Genomic DNA, 23,978 nt, shown 5'->3' on the forward strand with positions numbered 1-23,978 from the left:
ATTAATTATATAATTAATATTTGGAATAGAATGGCAAATATATATAAAAAATATATTATAGCAAAAATTTAATTTTACAATAATATTTTTTCATTAAAATATTCGATTAACAAACTTTTCTAGCGGTATTTATTTTCGTTGTTTATATATTTTCAATGACGGATTAGCATACGTTAATATTTTTATTTTAATCATGAATTTGGAAAATGAAAGTAATGTATTAAAGTTATATATTTAACTATATATGAAAAGATGATGGTAAAGTATTATCAGGATCAACATCAGGTTGGAATGATCCTCCATTCTTAACTTATACATCAAATTACTCATTGATGTCATACAAAAATACACAAAGAACTTTAAACGAAAGGCTTGTCCACCCGGAAGTGTCTTTAATAAATACAAGTGAGTTTTCAGAAATTTTAAAATATGTTAATTATTTTTTTATATAGCTCGTAATCAATCAATTAACACTCCAAATCCTATTACCTCACATGTTATAAAGTTTATATAATTAACCTTAACAATTTACTTAATAACATCTTATATTTTTAATGATCCTTTTATTAATAAAAACTTATTTAAATTCATACCATAAATAGTAATACAGAGACTGACTATGAAGACACTATGATAAATAAAGCATTTATATTTGATAACATTCGAAATTGCCTGAAAAAAATTGATAGTCAACAAGACTATGTAAGTCAATAAGAAATTATTTAATAAGAGTATTATATATTATGACCTCTACAGACTTGGACAAAATAGACAGAAAAAATATTTTATTTACAATATATTATGTTGCATGCTCTTAGCAATATTTAAAAAATATTTGCAAAATGCAATATGTTAAGCTAGTAATTTAATTCATTAAATACTAGGGTATCAAAAACATAAGGAATTTGTTTTTAAGTATATAAACACATTTATTATATCAAAATTTCAAAAAATAATTTATATAATTTTTTATGCTTCATTAATCAAGCATTGGGAGGCAATGAGTTAATTTTTTTGTGAATTAATTTTAATGTAAAAATCAGCACATTGCACCTATATGCAGTTTTTATATTGGACATTTGTAATGGCCTTGATGACTTTCTTTAATTGGCATGACATTTTTCTACTACTCAGATTAAATCAATTAGGCATCTTGTTTGGCCAGGACAATATTTTTTATTAGGTGTATTTACAATCATAGACCAGATAATAAATATTCTGAATATAAAATTAGGCATATTCCCAACCATTGAGTCATTTATTCTCCAACTGATTACAACACATAAATTGAGTAAGTTGGAAAATAGGCACCATCATTTTTTTGCTATGCAGTCTAGGAAAATAATCATTAAAAAATCTATACAATAAATCAATTATTCTCATCTGTTATGATTAGGCCTACAAAAAACGAATCGAATCGAATAATACTATTATTCGTATTCGTACAAAAATAAAATCATTATTCGCTTCGATTCATCGAATATTCGATTTGGAAATTTTTCTAAAGCTTATAAAATATTTTGCAAAAAAAATTTTACAGATGTTTAAAGATGACACTTTTAAGGATTCTCTAAACTAATTGTCATTACAATAAAAATTTATAGAAAATTAACGAAATAAAACCCAATGATTTCATATAACGTTAACCAAACAAATTGACCAAAATATCCAATTTTTAGAATTAGAATTGCTTATAAAAAGATATTTAAACTATTTCTTCAATCTAATATTTAAATTTTCTAAAAATGTACAATAATCTCATTTTATAAAAATAGAAAATAATACACAAAAATATAAAATTATAGTAAATCCGAATTTGATAATATCCAATTTTTTAAGCATAAAGTCTTTCTAATAGTTTCCTCCTTCAAAGACATTCTATTTTTCATTATCATATTTGTTCCTATTGAGAACAACTGCTCACATGAAGCCGAAGATCCCTGAATTGACAATATATCAGTTGCCATTTTCGACAACACAGGAAAATGATCCCCATGCAATCTCCACCATTTTAAGGGACTCTTATTTGAACTGATTCTTATTTCGTTAAGATATGTCTCCACCTCACATACTGATGCGATGTTATTTTGTTTAAAAATTCTATCCATGTTTGACTGTACTACTGGGTTAACTGATGTTGATTTGATATTATATTTTATTTTGTAATCATTATATATATCTTTAAATTTTTCTAATAGATTTGTCGTTTCTATGTTATATGTAGTTGGTAGTTGCTCAAAAAATTCCATTTTTAGTCTAGGATCCAGTATTGTTGATATTATAGTGTGAATATTTGTTAAGTTATAATAAGTTTCTATTTTCGCAATCGAGATTTATTTTACTTGCAATAAAATATTTGCGAATAATTACGAATATTTATATATAAATAATTTATAATAATATGAATAATTTTCCTCATTATTCATATTCGATTCGAAATTTCGAATCGAATAATTGTGTTATTCGTATTTGTAAAATACGAATCGAATCGAATATCAAATAACAAATAATTCGTTTTAGGCCTAGTTATGATGTGATCCTATTTGGGTATCTTAATATGTACTTTATGTATAAAACTCCATTTCTTGATTTCATTTAAAAAATAATTCCTTGCCACTTGCTCACCACTGTTTCTAGACAACTATTATCCCAGAATAACACTAAGCAAGCTTTTTATCACTCAAGGTCCATAATCATCTGGAATTTTTTCATTAGTTTTTGATTCAATGGACATTTTGGTTCAATTTATGTGGATTGTTCCTTTACAACCTAAGCCTTTTCTACTAGCCTAATTCATTCTTTCTAAAGCAAGTTCTTAAACTAGAAAATTTTTGTTAATTTTCTCAGGACTCTTTCACCAAGAGGACTAGTGGACTAGCTTAATTGTTATTGTTCCTGGTATAAATATCAAAATAGAATAGTGCTGTAAACGTTACTACAAAAAAGAAGTTACTGTTACTCATTATGTCTGAAAAAAGAAACGTGTTGCCAGTACTCGTTACCTTTTTAAAAAGGAACGTGCATTACTGACTATTCAAAAAAGGAACGGGTTACTCGTTACTTAAACAATTTAATATTATATTTTTTTTCCCTACATTATTGAATATAAATAAAACTATACAAAAAGAATATATAATAAGATAAGATCTTTTTATAAAAAAAAATTTCGTATATATAATTATAATATAAATAAAATTAAACAAAAAACATATATTATATATAAGATAACATCTTTTTGTAACAATTTTTTATTTATTATTAGCAACAATTGATTTTAAAGATTTTGATCTACAAACAAGAGTGCTTAAAGCTTTCACCATGCTAAACACACGTTCAATTGGCACATAGGATGGGAGAGTTTATAATAAATAAAAAATTAAATTCAGGGAATTTATTTAAAATATTTAATAAATTATAGTTATTTTGGAAAAAGCATAATAGATCATCTTCATTAATTTTCTCATAAAAATTTTTTTTATCTATTAGAAAATATTCTGGTATGTGTGTTGGATAAAGGAATTACATCTCTTTCTTTATCAAGATCTTTTCTTAAACTGGAAATAAGTTCTAGTATTCCCTGCAGATGAATTATTGTTGATAGTTTATATTCAACTTTATAGATGTGTTTGAATCTATTGAAAATAAAAGATAATTAAAATATAAATTGTAAGCAATATTTGAAATGTACACCTTTTATCAACATCTTCCAGGATTGAATTAATAAGCGACTTACAAACTTGAAATTATTTAAAGTCATTTTGTAAAGTTTTAATTAGGGATGTACCGATATTTAATATCGGTTCGGATCGGGCGAATATTTTACCTATTTTAAAATATCGATTATCGGCAAATATTATAAAATTTCCCAATCCAATACAAAATATCGTTTTTAACAAAAATAAAATATTAAATTTAAAAAAAGTTATACCAAAAAATTTATAAATAAAATCGAATTGCTTAATTTTTTAATAGTAATAATTAGTTAATAAACATTCTGCCATATTGTTATTTTTTTGCATTCTGTTTATAAAAGTGTGCAATAATCTCTTCAGAATCTGTTTTTAGTGAAGCTAGTGATATAGTCCCCATCACCGCAGACTGACCTCTGATAAATTGGAAATTTTTGTATTTCTAAAAAGAAATCTTTAATATATTAATTTAAATATTTATTTCAAATTTTATAATTTGTTTAGTAATTATTATATAAATAGATTAACGTTATTACTTATTATATAAATAAGTGATTTTCAATAAAAATATTTTATACACTTTTAGAATTGCAATTGAATTGAATATAACCTATAACTGATCATTATAATATATTTAAATGACATGTTATGGTATAATTAAATTATAGATGTTATACTAATAGAAAGTATATTAAAAATTAAAACCATTGGTATCTTTACAGAATACAAAATTAGATAAGATATCGGATCGGTAATCGGCCGATATCAATTTAATATCGGGAATATCGGATCGGCCTTCCAAAAAGTGGTATCAGTACACCCCTAGTTTTATTATATGGGTAATAATTTCATGACAAATCGACCAGCGATTCAGCCGACCATCTCAAAAATGAATGAAACATGGCATGTTAGTTATTTATGTTGTAAATGTTAATAAAATCAATATTTTAGAGTACTAGCTTAACCAGATCCAAAGATATACACTTTCAAAGTCAAAAATTATTTAAAAAATACTTAATAGAGTTACAAATTATATGTCATTTTATAGCCCTTAAAATTTTACGTTGGAATATATAAAAAAAATTGAAAAATTTCAAGTGTTTTTTTATTTTCAGTAAAAATAAAAAATTAACATTGTTAGGTAGGGATTTTTTTTGGGTGTTAATATCCACTAAAAATGTTAATTACCTTTATATTAAACAATTTAATAAAAAATCTCGATAGCCTTTGTTTTTTAAATTTTATTTGAATTTTTATAAATAAAAAAATGCAATATAGATGGCGTTATATTAATTTTTTTTATTATATATAATTTTTAATAAAAATATGAATATGAATAGTATTGCTATTAATATAAAAAAATAAATTGAGTATAACCATGAATGATGTCCTGGGGCGATATGTAAGCAGGCAGCCCATACAGATATGATTTTATTAGTACGCTATATTGTAAAATAAACATATTTTAAAATTTTATGCACAAACAATATAAAAATAAATACCTCTTGTTATAATATCCCATTTTGTGCTTATTAATAGAATTTATTGAGACGATAATTTGTAGGTACGTCCTGTCACTGTAATAGGATCTCCTATTATTATTTGATTAATGGGTAACCATATCTTTTCCACAATTGTGTAAATGAAGGATAGTGATGGTCCATGGGGATGTAAAAAGGAAATATATATCTCCTCAGTAATTTCATTCTTTTTTAGTACTGTGGCTAACCACCAAAAATTGTCATAAACACATGTTACGAATCCTTTAATATCGGCAAAAGACAAATTATCGGCATTTGAGATATTGTTAATTTGAAAGTCCTCTGCATATGAATATATTTCTGATTTAAGTTTACTTAAACTCAAAGGAAATACAGCATATATTTCCCGAGTTCCTGGAATGGGACGAGCTAAATTGAATCTTTCTCGTAGTTTAATGTTTTGTAAATAGTATTGTTCGTTGGTTATATATGTAAAATTTACTGATGGCATGTTTAATTTTGCAAATTGATATAAATCAACTGGCGTTAAAATGTGTCCAGAACTGATGGGCTGAAGACACCAAAATCTGATTCATGATAACACAGATTTATAAAAAAATTTCTGTTTTTATATTGCGCAGCTAATCCGTCAGAGCTATAATATATTATGTTTGGCTTTTTGCTGAATTGATTGGTCAAAAATTTTATCATTTTAGTCTGGTATAAATGTACTGCAATAACATTATGTTGAAGTGACGGTCATTCCATGTCAAATGATAGTGTTGTTAAACGGCTCGTTTTGAGCCGATTTTTAAAAACGGCTAATTCAATATTTTAGCCAGAAAAATATTGTCTAAGCCTCGAGATTTCGCTAATAGATGTCCAAACCATTGTTCCTTCTACAAACAAAATCTTCAGGCTTACGTATTACTATTCTGAACGAAATATTGAGTTAGCCGTTTTTAAAAATCGGCTCAAAACGAGCCGTTTAACAACACTACAAATGAGCAAAAAAATCAAGATTTTCGGCCGACCTCTTTCAATTTCAATAAAAAGTTGTAGACTGGTTATATATGTTCCCATTAGATTATAAACAAAATTTTAGCGCATTAGCAACGACATTAGCGGAGATAATCGGGGTTAAAGGTCTAAAAAACGTCTTTTTTTGCTTTTTACTGATGTTAAACAATTAGTTTCTAATTTAAAACTAAATATGATCAAATATTGAATCTAATATCAATAGCTAAGTTAATAATTGATAATTATGGCGAAAACATCAAAATTAATTTTTTTAAAAATATGGGTCATCTTATGGTCAGTTTAAAATTCGAAATTAATATTTCGAAATGTATATGGTCTCCGATTTTTAATTTTTTTAAAAAATATTATCCGTTTACTATTTTTTAAATAATTTCATCAATAATCAGCATGGCTGGTATATTTAAAAAAAATAGATGGCGTTATATATAAAAGTTTTAATATGTTAAATATTTTTAATAATTTTAATAATTTTTTTAATATTTCAATATAAATTAAAAATAATTAAAAAATCTTACTAGCACACGAACAAAAAAGCAGGATCAAAGGAGTGCAGGAAAATTATTAAGAGAAAAATCTAAAATCCATTAATTACCAGGCCTACCCCCACCCCCCCCCCCCCCCCCCCCCGCCCCGCCCCCCCCCTCCACCCAGACTAAGTCATACCCAGCAAGACGAAGAAGTTATGAAATTGTAATATCTTATTAAAATAACCAGAGATAAAGAAAATTTCTAAGATTTTGAGAAATTTTTTTAAGCAATAAAAATAACAAAATTATAGTTCTGATGAAATAAGCCGACTCGTGCCTGGAATAAAAGATTGTGTATCTGTTAAAGGCGAGAAAGAACCAGTCCAAAAAAAACTTATATTAAATAATCTTAAAGAAATATTCAAGATGTTTAAGGAAGAATATGCAAATATATCAATTGGATTCTCTAAATTTGCCGAACTTAGACCAAAGTGGCTCACACACTGTTTGTATCTGCGCCATTCACCAGAATGTAAAAATAATGACAATGTAATAGCTGAAATTACAGCAGGAAGATTACTGTATAAATTCTTATAACTATCTTTGTGCGCAAATTATTTGTAATCCATCTCAGCCAAAATGTTATTTAACAATGTGATCAAGGCCCTGGTATAGAATCTCTTAAGGGCCAATTATACCAATTGTTTCAGATAATTCGTATAGGATATTTCCCGTTTAAACAATTGATCACGGTGGATAGAGCAAATCTTGAAACTATTATAAAGTCTATAAGTTCAAATTTTACTGCGTCACTCATTTATAGCTATACAACAAAGTTTATTCTTCATTTTACAAGATGAAGTTCAGGGATTTCATTGGAACAACGTGCAGGCCACAATACATCCATTTGTAGCATATTATATATCTGGAGAAGAATTATAAAATATAAATTTTGTTATTTTATCCGAATCATTAAGCCATAATACTAGTGCAGTCCACCTTTATCAAAAAAAATTTATTAATTTCTTAACAGCCAAATTTAATTCTAAACCAGAAAAAATAATATATTTTTCAGATGGAGCCGCGCTCAATACAAGAATCGTACAAATTTTCTGAACATATGCTTTCATAAATAAGATTTTAATATTCTTGCCGAATGGCATTTCTTTGCCACTGCTCACGGCAAAAATGCACGTGAAGATATCGGAGGAACTGTCAAAAGATTAGTTGCCAGAGCGAGTCTTCAAAGGCCAAAAAAATCAAATCCTAACCCCATTAGAATTATATAATTATGCTAAAGAAAATATTAATATTCAATTTGAATATGTATCCAATCAAGAATATATCGAAGAGGAATTAGCCCTTCGTAAAAGATTTAATTCTGCACTGCACATACATGGGACCCAAAAAATTCACGGGATTATTCCCATTGATCAAAATAAACTAAAAACCAAAATATATTCTAATTCCAAAAACTATAATATAAAACAAGTTCCGTTTTTAAATGAGAAAATTATATTTTAAAATATTAATGGATAAACATGTGTATATGATGATAAATGGTGGTTAGGATATATAATCGATAAAAATGAAACAAATGAAGAAGTAAAAATCCGATTTTTACACCCTTGTGGACCTTCAGCCTCATTTAAATTTCCTCTGAAAGATATTTTAATGTTGCCTAAATCTCATATTCTCTCGCTGGTTAATCCTTCTACTCCCACCAGTCGAACATATATATTATCTCCTGAAGAAATCTCACAAGCTAGCCATGCTTTGTATTCCTTTAGATGAAGTAAGATTTAATTAATTTATAAACTATCTTAATTAGGCAAAATTTGTGAAGATTTTAAAAATTTCATGATCTGAATTACAAATAAAAATATATAATGCACATTGTAATCGATTTAGTATTATATGTATACATTAAAATATTTTTAATCAATAAAAAAAATGAATTTTAACATATTAAAACTATTATATATAGCGCTATCTATTTTTTAAGTATAAAAATCGCAATATTTTTCCAGCCATGCTAAATGTTGAAGAAATTATTAAAAAAATAGTAAACGGACAATATTTCTTAAAAAAATTAAAAATAGGAGATCATATACATTTCGAAATATTAATTTCAAGTTTTCAATTGACCATAAGATGACCCATATTTTATCAAAATTTTGATGTTTTCGCCATAATTATCAATTATTAACTTCTATTGATATTAGATTCAATATTTGATCATATTTAGTTTTAAAATTAAAAACTAATTATTTAACATCAGTAAAAAGCAAAAAAAAACGTTTTTTGGACTTTTAACCCCAATTATCTCCGCTAATATAGTTGCTAATGCGCTAAAATTTTGTTTAAATCTAATGGGAACATATATAACCAGCCTACGATTTTTTATCGAAATCGAAAGGAGTCGCTGAAAAGTGATTGATTTGACAGATATTACCATATAATTAAGGTTTTTTATATTGCCATTATTATTATAATATGCTATCATAGGATGGAAGTGGCTTGTTTATTATTCCAGTGGAATCATTGAACAGCGTCTTGGATTATAAATCCATAATTTTCAGAGAAATCACAATTTATCATAAATTCATTTTGCTGTAAAATATGTATAAGTTTTGAAATATATGATGATTGATTGGTAGCGATGATAGGAATAAAAAAAATAAAATAAGCTGATAAATTCGTTATTTTCATATAATAACGATAGTAGATCCACAACAATGAAAGGATACATCTCCAAATTATGGCCTTAGGAATTTCTATTAATAAGCGCAAAATTATAATAGTTTGAATATAAAATTTTAAAATATGTTTATTTTACAATATAGCATCAATAAAATAATATCTGTATGGGCTGCCTGCTTACATATCGCACCATGACTTATTCTTGGTTATACTCAATTGATTTTTTTATTTTAATCACAATACTATTCATATTCATATTTTTATTAAAAATTATATATTATAAATTTTTTAATATAACGCCATCTATGTTGCATTTTCTTATTTAAAAATATAATAAAAATTTAAATAAAATTAAAAAAACAAAAATAGCTATCGAGATTTTTTATTAAATCGTTTAATATAGTAATAAAATTTTTTAGTGAATATTAACACCCAAAAAAAATCCCTTCCTAACAATGTTAATTTTTACCGGAAATAAGAAAACACTTGAAATTTTTTAATTTTTTTTAAATTTTCCAACGTAAAATTTTAAGGGCTATTAAATGATATAAATTTGTAACTCTATCTTAAATATTTTTTAAAATAACAAGATTTAATGAAATCACGCACTTCGCGATTTTCGACTTAGAAGGCGTATATCTTTGGATCTGGGTGAGCTAGCACTCTAAAATTTTGATTTTATTAACATTTACAATTACAATAACTAACATGCCAAGTTTCATTCATTTTTGAGATGGTCGGCCGAAAATATCGTTTTTTGGTCGATTTGACGTGGAATCACCCATATGCATTATTATTCACTCTCTAAAATTAAAAGAAGAATAGCAATCCATTCTATAACCTATAAAATCATATATATTATATATTTCATATTTCTTAATTAACACTAAACCATATAATATTCATCCATGAACGACTTATTGTTAATTGAAAATCTCTGTAATTCAGATTTATCACAAGATTAGTCGAATTTTTGACAATTCTTAACAAGACTATCTATTAAAATCACGGAATTATAATCTTGTTATAACTAGTTTAATCAGATATATTCCCATGTTTTCCTTAAAATTAGCTGCACAGATTGAAGGTTGCCCATGTTTATTCCAAAATAGCTTACACTTAGAAAATATAATTTTTGAAATGGTTCTAAAATGGACATCGTTACCCGCCATTTCAATGCCAACACTTGCAATGAGATTTAAAGTTATAATACTATCATTAGTATTTTGATTTTCAAATAGATCAAATTGGCAGAACTCATCCAATTCCTCTCCTTATTCATATACTCTAATAAATTGTTAATAAATATATTATAATTATTTTTATTTGAAAACTTTTATATAATTTCTAGTATTGTCAGTAATACATTTGGTCACTTTATTTTGTATCATATATGTGGTAAAAATTTCAAAGATTATTTTTGCTAGATAATCAAATGTGTGTTTTTGGTATAGCCTTTTACAAGCTAAGCAGGCTAAAACCCTTAGAGTGTCTGGGTGTAGCCAGTGTACTGTAATCCCTAAATAAGAACTTTTTTAAAAGACAATATTACAACCTAAAAAATATATATTTTATATACAGATGACAAGCTGACAAAAATCCACAGTTGTACAGATAATTCTTGGGATACAATATAAATCCACTAATTTCTTTGCCGTTTCATATGCTTTGTTAATTTTTAATATGAGGGTAGGTCGCTGCAATTGATAATATTAATAAATGCAGTGCTTTCTACAATTGAAAATGGTTGTAATTCTTCAATTACAAAATTAAAAACTAATTCATCAACAGCCTATAGTGCTATTTTTAACTTTGATTTAGATGGATTCTGCTTCTCAATGATTGTGAGTGACTTAATTTTTTTATTACTATTCAAATGTTCATTAATCTCTTTCATTTTTGAGGAATGTACCTTCTATAATTTTTTAATTAAAATATTATTAATTCCTAAATTTTTTATTTAAAATAACTTAACTTTTTCAATAATTGAAGATAAATCTTTTAAAAATTTAATTGCATTTTTTAATCCCTTCTAAACTTATTGTCAAGGAAAACATTAAAAATTGAAATTATGATTACCAAAGATGATTTTTCAATTTCTTATCTTTTTCATAATTATCATTTAAATAGGAATCAGGAAATATATCTAGGTTCAGTTCTCTAAAACCAATTGCTTCATAGTTTTATTTCATACATATAATTATTTAAAAATATATATCTAAAAAAGTTTTTTAAAATCACTATTTTCTTTAAATTTATTAATAATTTGAAGTTAAACCAATAGCAATACTAAAACAAGAAATAGAAGATATTGTTTAAACCCAATATGATATTTTGAACCAATACCATTATTTTGTTAATCTTGGGTTTTTAATGTTGGTTCCCAGCCCAAAATATTATGAAAGAAAACTTCTTTTAATGGTTATTTTATAATGCTCATGATTTAATATTCTATTATTAAAGTTTAAAATAATTATATATTAATTTATCTTTTAATCTTCATATGCTTTTTTAAGTTTGAATTGCTGGAAATTAAGGTTGAAATATTTGTGTTGGGACATAATTTACATTTATAAAGTGTATACTTTGTACTGCTGTTGTTAAAAGGTTCGTTTTGAGCCGATTTTTAAAAACAGCTAACTCAATATTTTAGCCAGAAAAATATTACCTAGGCCTCGAGATTTCGCTAATAGATGTCCAAACCTTTATGACATCTATTAACAAAATCTTTAGGCTTGCGTAATATTTTTCTGGATTAAATATTAAGTTAGCCGTTTTTAAAAATCGGCTCAAATCGAGCCGTTTAACAACAGTACTTTGTACTCATAATTTTCTTTTTTGGAATATGCTTCAAATTAGCGAGGGAAGTGTTAAATCATCTTCATTAGAAGAAGTGAGTACTATGTACATAATATTCTTAAAATAAATTATAAAATAGAATAATATTGTAACATTTACTGAATTTTGATTGTGAATATTAATTAGAAAAACATTCGACTGAAAATTGAGTATTTAAAATAAAAATGAAGAAATGGTGGTTGATATGAATTAAAAACACGGCTTAAATTATTTATATTAGAAAATAAATAAAAGTAATTTTTAATACAATAAAATATCTTTCTTTTTTAAATATTTTTTAAGAAAAAAATTTAAAGTAACTAGTAACGTTTTGCGTTACTTTGCATTCTTTTCTTCAAAAAAGGTAACGACGTTACTTTACAGCATTAAAATATAAGGATATACACAAGATAACCCAAACTTTTACTGACTTTCCGCGCATGGATCTTTATTATTAAGTTTTCAAAATATGGGATTGTTCCCCTAGGCTTAAATTTTCTAATAATATTCCAAATTGTTAAAGATTTCTACCAAATTTATCATTTTTAAACTTTTTTATGGAGATAAAATATGAACCTACATCTTAATCTTGACTAATAATGTATCTAAAGCTGTTTTTAAATGTGAGAATTTCATAATAGCTATAAATTGAAATGTTCACTTTAGTACCTACCAATGTTTAAAAAAGGAACTTGATAATATTTTACCTTATATCCTTTGGAAATGAATACTAGGCTTATATTTTAAGGAGTTATATTTTAACATATGAGTTATTTAAATATATATTATGAAATTAAAATTTTATCTATTAATCTAATTTTTTTAAAGTTTTTTATGCTCAAATAAAATCCTAAAATTTTGAAAGTTTATAAATTTAACAAAATATGATCATAAAATTTTCGTTTGCATTTTAGAAAGAAAAAGATATGATGAGGCAGGCCACACCCTTTTAAGTTTAAATCAAAAGAATTATCCAATGACAAAGTTGATGCTTCAAAAATCTAACATTGGTGATTAACGAGTTAAAGCTATATTTAGCTTAAAAAATTAATTATTTAAATATGAATGAGATATAATAAATAGATATTAGACAAATAATTACCCTGATCCATTATATCAATAATAATGATAGAAAACCCAAAAAAATATATAATTGTAATTTGCCCATTTAATGATAACCACTTTCAGAAAGTTTTGTGTATAAAAACAATAGTTATTTTGCTGCGGCACAATAAGGTAATATTGTATTATTTTAAAAATATTTCCTCTATTTTGTGATAAAGTATTGAATGAGTAATTTCATAATTAAGTAATTGAAACTAAATACATTCTGCGTATTTCTAAAAATCATATAGAATAAAAATAATTTGACTATACTTCTTCAATGCCCATGTAAGTTACAAAATAAATTAAGGCCATTTAAAAGATTAACTTTATTTCTACCAATTATCATTTTATTAGAATTAGAAAATAAATATGATCTTTATAATATTCTAAAATGTATTTCGAAACGATTAGGAACACTAATTCTAACCTCAAAAGTTTTTTAAAATTATAATAAATTTAGTCAAAAAGTTGGTACGAAGAAATGAAAAAGAAGGTCGATCTGTTTTTCGACGATTGGGAAGCTGATAAATTAAACATGGACATTAAACGTAGGATGCACGTAATGGCTACTGGTAAGAAATAAATTTTTACATAATATACCCTCCCATAAAGTTTAACTTGTTTTTTTTAAATAATAAACAAAAATTTATAATTAGTAGATGATTTGTTCACTAATTTTGGTAGGATGTAATTTTACAGAGAACACATGCTTAATTATACTCGGAAATTGGAAAAATATTCCAAACATTAATCATGGAATATTTATAGAAATACAAGAATAAAACTAGATATATTTACAGCTTAATATATTAATAAAATTTGAATAAGCTTTTCAAATTCATTTCTTTAATTAGTGTTAGGCATTTCCTAATATAAAATATGATTATTATATGTATAATTTTGTACTGTGATTGGAAATTGGTGGGAAATGTAATTTAAAATTGTAGATTACATTTTCAGCTTATCTGAGAAATAACTTCAGAAAATTTAAAATCTATAAACTCATTATATACCTTTTATGATTAAAATTTATCATTTTTTTGGATTTTGATCATAATTGTTTTTTAAAAATTAAACAATAAAATTCTATAGAAATAAACTTTAAAGAGGTCACTTTTGATTGGAAGGTTTCTTATTTTTTTTATTTCGAAACTTATTACAGCCATGAAAAATTGCGATTTCGATAAAGCCAACGCTACTCACCTTGCCATGGTGCAATTATATCCGTTGCAGGTGATTAAATAAATTTTTTTTTTTGAATTTGATGTAGTGCTGTAAACATTTTTAAAAAAATCGAACGCGTTCAACGTTCATTGACAAAAATCGAACGCGTTCACGTTCAAATTCAAAATCATGAACGCGTTCATACGTTCAAAATTTTATGATAAATTTTTTTTTAAATTTAATATAAATAAATGCCTTATATTTTTCAACACAATATATTAGCCATGATAAAAAATAATAGTTTTATTTTGATAATATAATTATAAATACAATATAATAGAGCGATAAAAAAATAAATTTATAAAAAAATTTTCTTATTAATTTTTAATAATAATTGCTTTTCAAAATTTTCATCTGATAGGCATGAACGCTTGTCAGTTAATACAGCGTTAGCTATACTAAAAACTCGCTCAACAGGGGCGGATGAAGGGATTGCGGTGTTATACTTGATAAACAATTCTTTTAAAAGGGGGAATTTATTAAAAACATTTAATGTTTTATCCATTGTTTCAAAAAATTGAGCTATGTTATCATCCTCCAATCTGCCCTCTTCTTCCTCGTCAAATAAAAAGGATATCTCGGAATTGATTTTAAAACAGTGAAATATTTTTGATATTTGGGCCATGGTAATTCTAATTCATCTAATATTGAATTTTGATTTTCAGAATCTGATGATGAAATATTTATATCCACGCAAATGCTAATCGATTAGATTAAAATATAAAATATTCAAATTAATAAACTTTAATCTTATCCAGTAGCACTGTGGTACGTTAATTGCAATATGAAAAAGGAAAAGTAAAAACAGCTGATTAAAAATATAAGACTTTTTTGTTAAAAAATTGGATTAAATATTAATTTTTCAAATAAATAAAAATATAAGACTTTTTTGTTAAAAAATGCGGATTAATATTAATTTTCCAAATAAATAAAAATAAAAAGTGTTTTTAAAATTGAACGAACGTAAAATTGAACGCGTTCATCAAAGAAAAGGAACGCGTTCACGTTCAAAGTTCGTCAAAAAAAAAGGAACGCCGTTCATCACCTTTTTTCAAAAAAAACGAACTTCGTTTTGAACGCGTTCGTTTACAACACTAATTTGATGAAGTAAGTATATGATGAATTCCATATCAAATCAACAAAAAAAGTCGATTTTCAACCCGACCCCCTTCAATTTTTCTTAAATTTTATATACTGGTAGTATATACTATAACTAAGAAAAAAATGAAATTATACCTTCCAACACTGTTTACCCGCTAAGATATGGCCGTTTAAAGCGCGGAAAAATGCACCTCATTTATTTTCAAATATCTCGATAAATAATTAAGTTAGAAAAATAATTTAAATTTTATTCTGTAACTTAATAAAAGTTCTTTAAAATGACATAAAAATATATATGATAGACATTTGATTAATATCGAAAACCGGATGTGTAAAACCGGAAATGGCCATAAAAAAAGGTAATTTTTTTTCAAAATTTTTTTCTATAGATAGATATCACACTGCTTTATATTTGTACAAAATCCTAGACTGGGTTGAACATGGGTTTAGGAGTTATCACTCTTTATATGGCTATAATTTAACATTAATATCATCATATTTTAATTTAATGAATAGTTATGAAATAATGTTAATTCTAAAATTATGTCTAAATGATAGACCCTTACTTTTTTTTTATAAGAAAAATTTCACAGCCCTTGGAAAAAGGTATATATACTAGTTAATATAAGTGAATAGACATTCCAAATTAGATCATAATTTCAAGATAGTTTATGGCAGAATATTATTTTTACTGGGAGAAATATAGTGATTAAAAAGATATTAACATCTATCTTTCCCAGTTGGAGTTTATTTTTACGGTTAATTAAACTGAAATTAGAATCAAGCATTGGAGAATAGAAGATTGCTTCCGACTATTTACTTTATGATTACCGTAAGCTTTAGCTGAGATATCATACTACGAGTTGATCAAACTCGTTACTATTTCAAGAAAACTATCTGTTTCTACTTTTCTCTGGAGAAAGGCAAATTCTTACTGAATATTTAAATTATAAATAAAAACGAACGCCTGCTACATGATAAGCTAGTCTCTCTCTGGAATTAATAATAAAAAATATTAATGGAGCTAATCATCACGCCAGAGTTAATTAGGGAGAAACCCTTCCAAATGGCCGCAACTATAGAGACCATGGAAACGATAATCATTTTACGAAAGTGAGAAAAGTAATATTAAAAACCGTATTCAGTTGATAATGTTGATCAACTCAAAAGTAATTGTGAAATAAGTAGGGTTCTAAAAAAAATGGTGGCATAGAATTTGTTTATTTTTGACTTATCTATTGTAAGCAGTTATATTGTTCATAAAATTATTCACCTTACGAAAGAGTTTATAGAGAATTTAGGCTTCAATTATTGACGCATTTAGCACATTTACTAAGATAATTGCACTAGATTTTTGTGCCCTAAGAGCATACAACATCTAAAAGATGTACAATATGCAGTACAAGAAAAGACCCCTACCATACACTGAATGCTATTCATGTAAAGTGACATTATGTCTTAAAACTATATTGTTTTGAAATTTACCACATATCATCAACAACTAGTGATTTCAATAAATTACATTTTGACTGATTATATTTTTTATGTGATACGTGATATTAAGCGCACTAGCCCTAAAATGTCATATATATATCAAAGATATATATACAACAGAGCAACGCTTGGTTCTCTCATAAAAACCCATCTAACTGGGATAAAAGAATGGGAAATAATTAAATAAATAAGAGGATCATCCACGTTTTTTGGGTAGTCCACAGTTACCTGTGATCGCAAGAGGCAAAGCCCCTTACTTAAACGCCCATGGGAAAATAAAAAAGAGAGGTAAAAAGCCCATGCCCGATTAAAATAATATTGAGAAGTAAATAATATAACTCGGTTTAAATAAATATAATAACATAATGTTAGGATAATATATTAAAATAAGGTTTAAAACTTACGTTGAGCAACAATAAATCGAATAATCATCCAATGGTGTACAGTATTAGGTTTAGGAATATAACGTAGTAAATTTTGGAATGGGCTTGAAAATGGTACTATTATATTTTTTATTTTATACATCGTTTTTATGCTTATATATGAATAATCATAATAATAAAAAAAACATCTACCTCTTAAATTACAAAGTTGCATATTAAAGGGTAACAAGTTGTAGGATATCAAACCAGTTCAGGACAAAATTTCTAATACGGTTTAGGTTTTGAATGATGGTTAATAATACTGTTTTACGCTTCAGGTTCCAGTTGGATCCCTGAAAAAACAGATAAGATTAGGACAAAACACATGTAAATCAAACCTATATAGCTCTAAATAAAGTAATGAGAAATTTTTATTTCCTTTGAATCGTTATTTAATGAATGTTTTAACCGGATAAAGTATAGTTTAAAAATTATTATTTACTAATAGATAAATTCTTGGTCAATCGGTATCAAGAAATTGATTACGCTGTCCAAAGACAACAAATGACACCCATAAATTGCCAGATAGACTGTCTGTAACACATTGACATTCGTTTTTATATATTATATTGAATCACGTTTAGACATTCCAAAATATCTAGTAATATCTATCAAATGATCACTCGAATTACAACCGAAATTTATAATCGATACTCATAATTTATTTATTGAATATAAATTCCCCATTTCTGCATATATTGATGATATTTTTAATATTATATGATGCCATTGTTAAATAGCAATTTAAGCAATGCTAAAAAATTACAATTTTATCGGATCAAGTAATATTTATTATTTTATAAAGCTGTTAAATTTTCAAATAATAGGCTGACTTTATGTTGTTTGTTGTTACAGATGATTTGTTAATTTTTTCCCCAATCTTTTTAAATTTAGGGCAAATTTATTTATAATTTCTCTTGAATATGCATTATAACATTTTAAATCATTTTTACAATTTATAAATTATTACAGTGATTTGTAAAAAAAAATTAATGGTATTTTCATTTTATAATGATGTAATAAAAGTTCTTTTATTTTTAAACAAAAAATATTATATTGGACTAGTTGTCGAATTAATATTTAATAAAAGACTTTATTGTATCTAGGTTTAGTCTTCAATTAATTATTTTTATATTTTAACGATTATGGCATTGGCGAGATTCCCAACCTGTATGTTTTTAATATTTAAATTATAGAAAAATTGCTAAACATTCCTCTAAAACGTTCGTCTGGAAATGGCCTAAGGCTATATTTTTTTCCAAGACACATTAGCGTTATATTATAATATAAAAACTGGTTTAAATAAAAAAGCGTGATTTTATTTTTATTTTATTTATATTTAAAAAAACAAAATGATTTATGCTAACCTTCCTTTTAACTAGTGTTGTTATGGTTAGTTGTATAAAACCAGACCCGGGGCTTTGGTCTAAAAATCGACTAAACAAGCTCTGAGCACGAACCCCAAGCAAAAACCCATTTATTTTAAGTTGTTTTTTGTAGAACCTAGGAAAGTATGTATATATCTTCAATATAGATATTAATCGATAGCTAATCAAAAGATCTATTCATTAGGAGGACAGGCGTTCCCTCTCGATGGGCAAATCTAGAGTTTGGGTGGTCAAGAACATTTTTATCAACACAAAATAAGTATATCAAATAAAATGTGTTTTAATTATATCTTGACAATCATAATTATTATTCAAAGTGGGCGGGTTTAGGTCTTGTGGGGTCAGGAATATTTTTAACAACATATTGATATAGGCGTCAAATAAATGGTAAGTTAATTATATTTTGATTATAATCATAATTATATTCTAAGTAGGCCGATCTAGGTCTTGAGGAATATTTTTATCAACTCAAAATATTGATATGGGTATCAAATAAAAGGTAATTTTATTATATTGATTGTAAACTTAATTATTATTCCAAATGGACTAAGGGCTGGAATATTTTTATCAACACCATATATCAATATGGGTATCAAATAAAAGGTAATTGAAATATCCTTTCACTTTAAAATTTTTCTTTAAGTAGGAGTATCTAGGAATAATGGGGTCTAGAATTTAAAATAAATTTATGATATTAAATTTATAAAATCAAAAAAAATTTCTTGTTTTACCTCCCCAACCAAGATAATCAAAATGTTTTAAGCATGCACCAACTTGAATATAATTAAATTTAAGATATTAATTATATATATATTAATTAATAGCCGGTTTTTTTTAATATTCTGCCATTTATTACCATACTAGGGTCATTCCATGTCAAATCAATCACTTTTCGGCCGACCCTTTCGATTTCGATAAAAATTCGTAGGCTGGTTATATATGTTCCCATTAGATTATAAACAAAATTTTAGCATTAAAAACTATATTAGCGGAGATATTCGGGGTTAAAGGTCCAAAAAACGTCTTTTTTTGCTTTTTACTGATGTTAAATAATTAGTTTTTAATTTAAAACTAAATATGATCAAATATTGAATCTAATATCAATAGCCAAGTTAATAATTGATGATTATGGCGAAAACATCAAAATTAATTTTTGATAAAATATGGGTCATCTTATGGTCAGTTGAAAACTTGAAATTAATATTTCGAAATGTATATGATCTCCGATTTTTAATTTTTTTAAGAATTATTATCCGTTTACTATTTTTTTAATAATTTATTCGACAATTAGTATGGCTGGGTATTTTATTAAAAAAATATTGCGATTATTATACTTTAAAAAAAATAGATGGCGCTATATATAATAGTTTTAATATGTTAAATTTTTTTTTTTTTATTGATTAAAATATTTTAATGTATATATATATCATACTAAATCGATTACAATGTGCAATATATATATTATTTGTAATTCAGATCATAAATTTTTAAAATCTTCACAAATTTTGGCAGTAGAAGGATTGACCAGCGAGAGAATATGAGATTTAGGCAACACTAAAATATAATTTAAATGAGGCTGAAGGTCCACAAGGGTGTAAAAATCGAATTTTTACTTCTTCATTTGTATAAGTTTTATCGATTATATATCCTAACCACCATTTATCATCATATACACATGTTATATATCCATTAATATTTTAAAATATAATTTTCTCATTTAAAAACGGAACTTGTTTTATATTATATTTTTTGGAATTAGAATATATTTTGGTTTTTAGTTTATTTTGATCAATGGGAATAATCCCGTGAATTTTTTGGGTCCCATGTATGGGCAGTGCAGAATTAAATCTTTTACGAAGGGCTAATTCCTCTTCGATATATTCTTGATTGGATACATATTCAAATTGAATATTAATATTTTCTTTAGCATAATTATATAATTCTAATGGGGTTAGGATTTGATTTTTATTTGGCCTTTGAAGGCTAGCTCTGGCAACTAATCTTTTGACAGTTCCTCCGATACCGTCACATGCATTTTTGCCGTGAGCAGTGACAAAGAAATGCCATTCGGCAGGAATATTAAAATCGTATTTATGAAGGCATATGTTCAGAAAATTTTTGCGATTCTTGTATTGAGACGCGGTTTCATCCGAAAAATATATTATTTTTTCTGGTTTAGAATTAAATTTGGCTGTTAAGAATTTAATGAATTTTTTTTGATAAAGGTGGACTGCACTAGTATTATGGCTTAATGATTCGGACAAAATAACAAAATTTATATTTTTTAATTCTCCAGATTTATAATATGCTACAAATGGATGTATAGTGTACTGGACATTGTTCCAATGAAATCCCTGAACGTTACATCCTACTAACTTTCCCCTATTTGCGGGAAAGTGGATGTAACTGGATGCCTTGGCCTTTATTTCTTTGGCACCGCTAAGGCTTTATTAAATCAAAATTTTGTATATCACAAATATAAAAAGAAAACAATAATGAATATAAACCCGATAGATATAAGTATTTATATAATTTAATAATAGGGATGATTCGTTCTCAGTGTTTGTATTGTTTGTGAATTTTGATTTAATTGAGTGCTAAGTCTGCAGAGGTTATTGATAGTTGGTCCCAATGATAGGATAATGTGGTGTCCATGCTTGGTAGATCGGATAAGATTGATGGGGTGCTAATGGATGATTTTTCTCCAAATAGGGAGGTTTCCTTCTGTTGAAGTGTGATATCTCCGGTAATTATTTGGTCCCCAAATAGATCTAATTGTTCTCTTTGGGCCATCCAGGTGCGAGAAGGTTCGTCAGCGGGATTTTCATCGGATGGTACCCATTGAATGTTTTGCCCAAGGCTGGTAAAGTGTGCGAGCCCTATTTTTAGGAGTATTTGAGTGATTACAATTTCAATAGAAGGCGAGGGAGATCCACCCTTTTTGTAAGAATAGTAGGTACGGTTGAGTCCGTGAATATCATTATCCGGTGCCCGCGGCTAAGCGAAAGGATGGCTCCCATTCCGACTGCCAGTACTTCCTTGGCATTTATGTGTTGTACGGTGTGCATCGGAATATTGAATAATAAGCAAGCCTCGTTGAAGGTAATAGAGTTAACTTCGGTTTCCCAGAAACAGATAGCAATGTGAGTTGGAAGCATCCGTATAGACGGGGGTGTCTGCATAATACCGAAGGGCTAGAGGCTCTTTCATGGCATTGATGATTGCTGCTGCTTTGCGAAAGGCCAAGTAGATGTCCGTAATGGGCGTTAGGGTTGCTCCATTCATGGTTATGTAATATGGGGAGAATAACCGGGACATGCAGGTGATAGTATAGGCATAGTGATTAACCATCCCAGAACTTTGGCCGCCAATTCTCGTCCTAGTTCCAAATGTTGGTAGGAATGGCGGCGGAAAATGTTTAGACATTTCTCGAGTGTTAGTGTCTGCTTGAATGGTCTTAGTAGTTAAGTTAATTGGAATACCCAGGTAAGTAATTTGGTCAGTTGGGTCTAAGACTGATTTCTCTGGTGCAATCTGAAGTCCCCATCCTTCAAGGGTGCAGCGCAGAGACCTGGTGGACCATTTGACGTTAAATTTATTGTCCCCATAGATGAGAATGCCATCGAGATATACGTTATAGGAGGCGTTTCTAACTGTTTTGGCGCAAGCATCTAATATTATGGACTGAAGGCAGAATGGGCTAAACGATGCCCCCATAGGTAGAACTTTATATGCATAGTTAGCATTGTCAAAGCGAACTCCAAAGAAGCGAACGCTGGAGGCTAAGGGAATAGAGAAGAAAGCCGAGCGGATATCGATTTTGCAGGCATACTTGGCCTGATCCAACTTAGTTGACATCAGAGGGATTGATTTCAGCCTGAAGGGGTAGTGTAGAAAGTTCTTTAACACTTGCGCGAAGTCACTGATAACGCGAGGGGATCCGTCTGATTTAGGAATTACGTATAGGGGAGAGCAAATTTGCGAAGGATCATCGGAGGGTTCGATGATTTCTGCGTCCAGCAAATGACGAATAATGTCACGATATTTTCTATGGACGCCCACTGGACCACTGTGCCTGAAGAAGGTGTTATTATTATTGTTGATTTTTAGGTGGTCCAGTCTAGGTTGAAAACCGCGTCTAGCTACCCTTTTTGTAAAATTGGACATGAGAGGTCCTATGGTGAGCCTAGCTGTGCTGATATTCAGCGTGGGAAGGGCCTCAAGCTGTGCGTTTGTGAAGATGCCGCGATTGCCTGGTCGATTGATGCCGGTAAGATCGAGGGCTGCTACGGATCTTACCTGGGGCATACCAGGATCATCAGTACTGTAAATGCTATCGTCTAGTTCCTCGATGATGGACATAGCCGAGTCGTCGCTTCCTGAGTTGCTAGAGGGAAGGGAAGCGGTTGGAGAAGGGATCCACCATTCCTGAATCCTCTGACAAGAATGACGGTGTGTCAGACTCGTCGGCAACGCTAGCAGTCTGACGGATCAACGGGGGAGGTTGATTATTGTTTTCCGATACGTCAGTACCCGAGTCCGATTCATCATCCGGCGAGAACAGGTTATGCCTCAACAGCCTAAGAAATTTGTTTACTTTTGCTAGCCATGCTGGCTGTTGTGCTGTTCTCTCCGGTAGGGTCGGTGGTCCGTAGCCCTCCACTACCTCCCCCGGAAGGGTAGCGCTAGAAGAAGAAGTTGGTAGCGGAAGAAGGGAGAAGATAGGTGAACGCTCCGATTGGGGACTATTTTCTTTTCTTGCCCCGGGTGGTGGCCGTTTCCTTGCGTTCGGGCTTTCTGTACGTAGAGGTAGAGGAGCCATAGCCCCTGTCCCGAAAGGGCCGTGGTTCACGGAATACTTTGATCTCATTGCCCCCTAGGAATTTCTCTTGATAGGACGCGTCGTTATTAATGGCCGTTTGCCAGATCCAGTGTATTGCTAGGGCTAGTACTCTAATGCGTTTGGTCATTTACTCCATCAGTCTAGGATCTGAGGTTTCGTTGAGTATTTCGACCACGTTAG

The 23,978-nt window shown here is 28.0% G+C and overlaps 1 protein-coding gene across 1 annotated transcript; it reads left to right on the forward strand.

Annotated features, from left to right (window-relative positions):
* Positions 1–132: 132 nt before the first annotated feature.
* Positions 133–18,492, forward strand: LOC135931994 (steroid receptor RNA activator 1-like). Its single transcript, XM_065469320.1, has 7 exons — positions 133–212; positions 253–405; positions 453–504; positions 603–702; positions 13,787–13,898; positions 14,489–14,559; positions 18,016–18,492. Exons 1-7 carry the CDS (start codon positions 194–196, stop codon positions 18,073–18,075), a joined length of 567 nt encoding a protein of 188 aa, XP_065325392.1. The 5' UTR covers positions 133–193; the 3' UTR covers positions 18,076–18,492.
* Positions 18,493–23,978: the final 5,486 nt, after the last annotated feature.

Source organism: Gordionus sp. m RMFG-2023, chromosome 1, assembly GCF_954871325.1.
Source record: "Gordionus sp. m RMFG-2023 chromosome 1, tfGorSpeb1-WG-v2, whole genome shotgun sequence".
Classification (NCBI taxonomy): domain Eukaryota; kingdom Metazoa; phylum Nematomorpha; class Gordioida; order Chordodea; family Parachordodidae; genus Gordionus; species Gordionus sp. m RMFG-2023.